Here is a 3,912-nt window from a genome sequence, read left to right as displayed (position 1 = left end):
GTGTCTGCACCTGCCTTAGCACCAGTCCTGGCTGGGTGTCCCAGGTCCCCTTGGAGCCCAGTCTCTCCCAGGAGGCCACCCTCCAAGGAGGGCTTTGTCCACTGCTACAGGGCAGTGGGAGGGAGCTGGGTAGGCCCAGGCGCTGGCAGGGCAGTGGGGAGCCAGAGAGGGGTGCGGAGCCGGGGCTGTGACGGTGGTGCTGACAGGAGCCTGCCCCCTGGTGGCCGGTGTGCAGAGCGCAGCGGGGAGTGCTTTGAGGGCTGCCTGGAGCCTGGAGCCTGGAGCCTGGAGCCGAGAGGCGGTTCAGGCTGGGCTGCAAGCGGAGGGCTATGTGGGCTCTGCGTGGTGGCAGGTAGACAGTGGGTGCTTCTCTAATGTCAGTGACAAGTGGAGCCACCAGAGGGACACCTGGTTCCTGTCTGTGGGCCGGCCTCAGACCCCTGCTCTGAGCTGGCTTCCATGTCTCTCCAGGCCCACGTGGCCCTCTCCACCGTCCTTCCCTGCAATGTCACACATGAGGGCCAGTGGCTTCCACACAGGCTTGCTGGGATGGCCATGTTGTGCCTGCCCCAGCTGGGCCCTAGAACTCATAGGAGCTGGGCCTGCCCCCAGGCCAGCAGGGCCGTGCCCCTTGGGGGGGCTTGCTCCTCAGAATCCTTGCAGCTCAGAGGGTCCCACCAGGCATGACATCTGGGGACATCTGCAGTTGTCACACTGGGGGTGCATAGGGCATGGAGTGGGTGGAGCCGGGGATGCTGCTCAGCCCCCACAGTGCCCGGGATGGCCCCAGAGGACGAGGCTGCCCCTGTGTCACCGGGAGGAGACCCTCAAATCAGGGGCTACTGGCCAGGGCTGCTGGCTTCCAGCTCTTCTTCAGGAGCCTGGTCTGGGCGTGGGCCCTTCGGGGTGTGAGGCACTGCCCGCGGGTGTGCAGCCCGCCCACCTGCTTCCTGCCCCCCCGCGCGCCCCACACGGCCCAGCCTGGGGCTCCAGGCTGGTCACGGTGACTCAGGCCCCCTCTCGCCAGGATTTCTGTAGCATTCGGCCCTGACGGTGCCTCCTTGCTGACTTTTAATGCTTTCCGTTTCTTCTTTCCTAGGCCCCGTTGATGACTGGACAGCCAGGCCCCGGCCACGGGAGGAAGCTGGGCCATCGGGGCGTGGACGCATCTGGCGAAACCACTTACAAGAAGGTTGCTGCTGTGCCATTAGCCGGCTAGGGCGGGATGAGGGGAGGCCCATCTGCCCCTGGCGCACACGCAGGGCCCGTTGAAGGCTGGGCGCGTGCCGTGGCCATGCTCTGGGTGCAGGCCCCAGGCCTGGCGAGGTCCCCGGAGCCAGGCAGGTGGTGCAGCCTCGGGAACTGCCTGTGACCCTGGGTGAGCCCGCAGCTCCCAGCCCTCTGGCTCACCTAGAGAGGGGGGAATTACAGCTCCTTCCTCTCCCCTCCCCTCCCCTCCCCTCCCTGTGCCGAGGGGAGGCAGCGATGGGCAGGGATGGGGACCGCCGAGCCAGGCCCGGCCTGGGGAGCACGCGGGGGCCCAGACCCCACGCCGTTAGGCTCCCTGCTTCTGCACGCTTCCCGATGCGCCAGCTTTGCCGAGAGCTCGCACTGCGGGGTCCCCGTTCTGAGTGTGCAGTCGGGCGGGGAATGCTTCTAGGGAACCGCAGGGGTGTGCCGCCATCGCCGTCTCAGAGCGTTTCCATCCCCCCAATATGACACCCTGCCCCCCTTAGTCGCCCCCATCCGGCTCCCCAGTCCCTGACACCACTGACCCACTGCCTCCGTGCACGCGCCTGTCTGGATGTGTCACACGCGTGGGATTGCACACCGCGCGGCCTTTCGTGTCTGGCTCCTCCCACTTGAGCACCGTGTTCAAGGGGCCGTTGGGATTTGTGCTGCTGTGAACACCGTGTAGTTTGTGCTTCCATCTCTTTGGGGCATGTGCCCAGCAGGGGAATGCTGGGTCGTGTGGAAATTTTAACCATCTGAGGAACTGCCAGACTGTTTCCCACCGCGGGGGCCCCATTTTCTGCTCCCGCCAGCCGTGCCCATGGTTTCTGGTTCCTCCCCATCCTTGCCAGCTCTTGTCTGTCCTGATCACGCCCATCCTCGTGCATGGGAAATGCTGTCTCGCCGTGGCTTTGGTTTGCATCTTGCTGATGGCCTGTGGCGTCGAGCGCCCTCTCCCGCGCCTGTTGGCTGTTGCATGTCTGCCCCGGAGGAGCGTGGTTCTGTCACTGGCGCCTGGAGGGGGCCGAGTGCAGAGGACAGGGTTCGGGAGAGGCGTCTGCAGGCCATGTGGCCCTGCGTGGGAAGACGGCTCGCTTGGGCAGAAGCTGCCCCCGGCCTGCGCTCCCTGCCGCTTGCTCAGGGCAGGGGGTGCTGGGGACCCGAGTCGGTCCTACCTTAGCGTCACATGCAGCGCTTAGAGCGCAGTGACGAGAGCTGGACCATGCGGACGGGAGGTGCTGCTCTGGGTGGGCAGCCTTTGGCCCGGGCTGCTCACGTGCACTGATGCACAGTTACACCTGTCCTGGCTGTAGGTGGGGAAACTGAGGCCCAGAGAGGCTGTGTCGCCCCCTCATCCTGCCAAGTCGAATCACTGAGGAAGGGGGCGTAGAAAGAACCCGGGTCTGTGAAAGTGAAGTTTGGGTGTTATGCTATATTGTATGCCCCAAAAAAAGAAAACCCCGATGGTGGCTAGACCCCTGCTGGGTCAGGGCAGTTTTAAGATGTTGGAATGTTCTAGAACCTTGATGATTAAGAATGGGCCTTAGGGCCACGCGAGGCAGTTTGGGAGTCTCTGCCAGGCCACTTCTTTGCCGTGTGGTCGTGTGGGCTGAGCGACTGGCCCTCGGCCCTCGGTCTGCGACAGGTGCTCCTCAGGCACCTGTGGCCCAGGCGTGGGGCAGGGGCCAGACCAGGGGTCCTGACGTGGCTGTGTCTCCACAGACCACGTCCTCCACCCTGAAGGGCGCGATCCAGCTGGGCATTGGCTACACCGTGGGCAACCTGAGCTCCAAGCCGGAGCGCGACGTGCTCATGCAGGACTTCTATGTCGTCGAGAGCATCTTCTTCCCCAGGTGGGCCCGCCACACACCCTCCGGACATCCACTTTCACCCTGTGTCTCCTTGGCTTCAAGGTCCGACTCGGGATCCATTAGGGCAGGGGTCCCCAAGTCCCAGGCCACGGACGGTGCCGGTCTGTGGCCTGTTGGGAACTGGGCCGCACAGCAGGAGGTGAGCGGTGGGTGAGCGAGCGAAGCTTCATCTGCATTCGCAGCCGCTCCCCAGCGCTGGCATCACCGCCTCAGCTCCGCCTCAGATCGTCAGGTGTTAGAGTGTCAGGGGCACCGGTTCCCAAAAGGGCGGGGACCACTGCGTTAGGGTATGCGTTTGCTGCTGAATCAGAGAGAGCCTGTAGTGTTACTGTTCTTTTGAATAGGGACACAAAAGATACAAGGTTATTTTTCGGTCTCTCTCACACACACTTAAAAACGGACGGGCAATCCGCAGCTGGTCAGGTGTGTCCTGGATTCCTTCTGGTCGCTCTGCCATCCCCTATATGCAGCTTTTCTGACCGGTGGTCTCAGGTGGCTGCCCAAGCTTCGGCTGTCACTTTTGCATTCCAGCAGTAGGAAGGAGCAGAAGGGATACGACTAGGAAATGACATGTGTCATTTCTGCTCTGCTCACAGCTCATTGGCCAAGCACAGTCACGTGACCACACCTAGCTGCAAGAGAGGCTGGGCATTCCACTTGGCCACGTGCCAGCCACAGTTGTGGGCTCTGTTGCTAACAAAGAAAGGGAGAGTGGATACGGGGGGGACAGCCTGAGGCTGGCCACAACCCTTGGGCCCATCGGGAGCCCTGAGTTGCCTTTTGGATTGGCGGCTTGGGAAAGCTGTGG

At 63.2% G+C, this 3,912-nt stretch overlaps 1 protein-coding gene across 1 annotated transcript in view; it reads left to right on the top strand.

The window, feature by feature from the left end:
- Window positions 1-731: 731 nt before the first annotated feature.
- The window catches only part of PIP5K1C (phosphatidylinositol-4-phosphate 5-kinase type 1 gamma), a 20,703-nt gene continuing 17,522 nt past the window's right edge, over window positions 732-3,912 (top strand). The window contains exons 1-4 of the mRNA XM_023538116.1: window positions 732-884; window positions 1,100-1,192; window positions 2,956-3,086; window positions 3,147-3,205. Of these exons, the coding sequence (XP_023393884.1) occupies window positions 732-884; window positions 1,100-1,192; window positions 2,956-3,086; window positions 3,147-3,205 (436 nt within the window). The remainder of the gene's footprint in view (window positions 885-1,099; window positions 1,193-2,955; window positions 3,087-3,146; window positions 3,206-3,912) is intronic.

The sequence above is a fragment of the Pteropus vampyrus genome, unplaced genomic scaffold (genome assembly GCF_000151845.1).
Source record: "Pteropus vampyrus isolate Shadow unplaced genomic scaffold, Pvam_2.0 Scaffold212, whole genome shotgun sequence".
Lineage (NCBI taxonomy): Eukaryota > Metazoa > Chordata > Mammalia > Chiroptera > Pteropodidae > Pteropus > Pteropus vampyrus.
The sequence above is the reverse complement of the archived record's forward strand: the minus strand, read 5'-3'. Positions and strand labels throughout refer to the sequence as shown.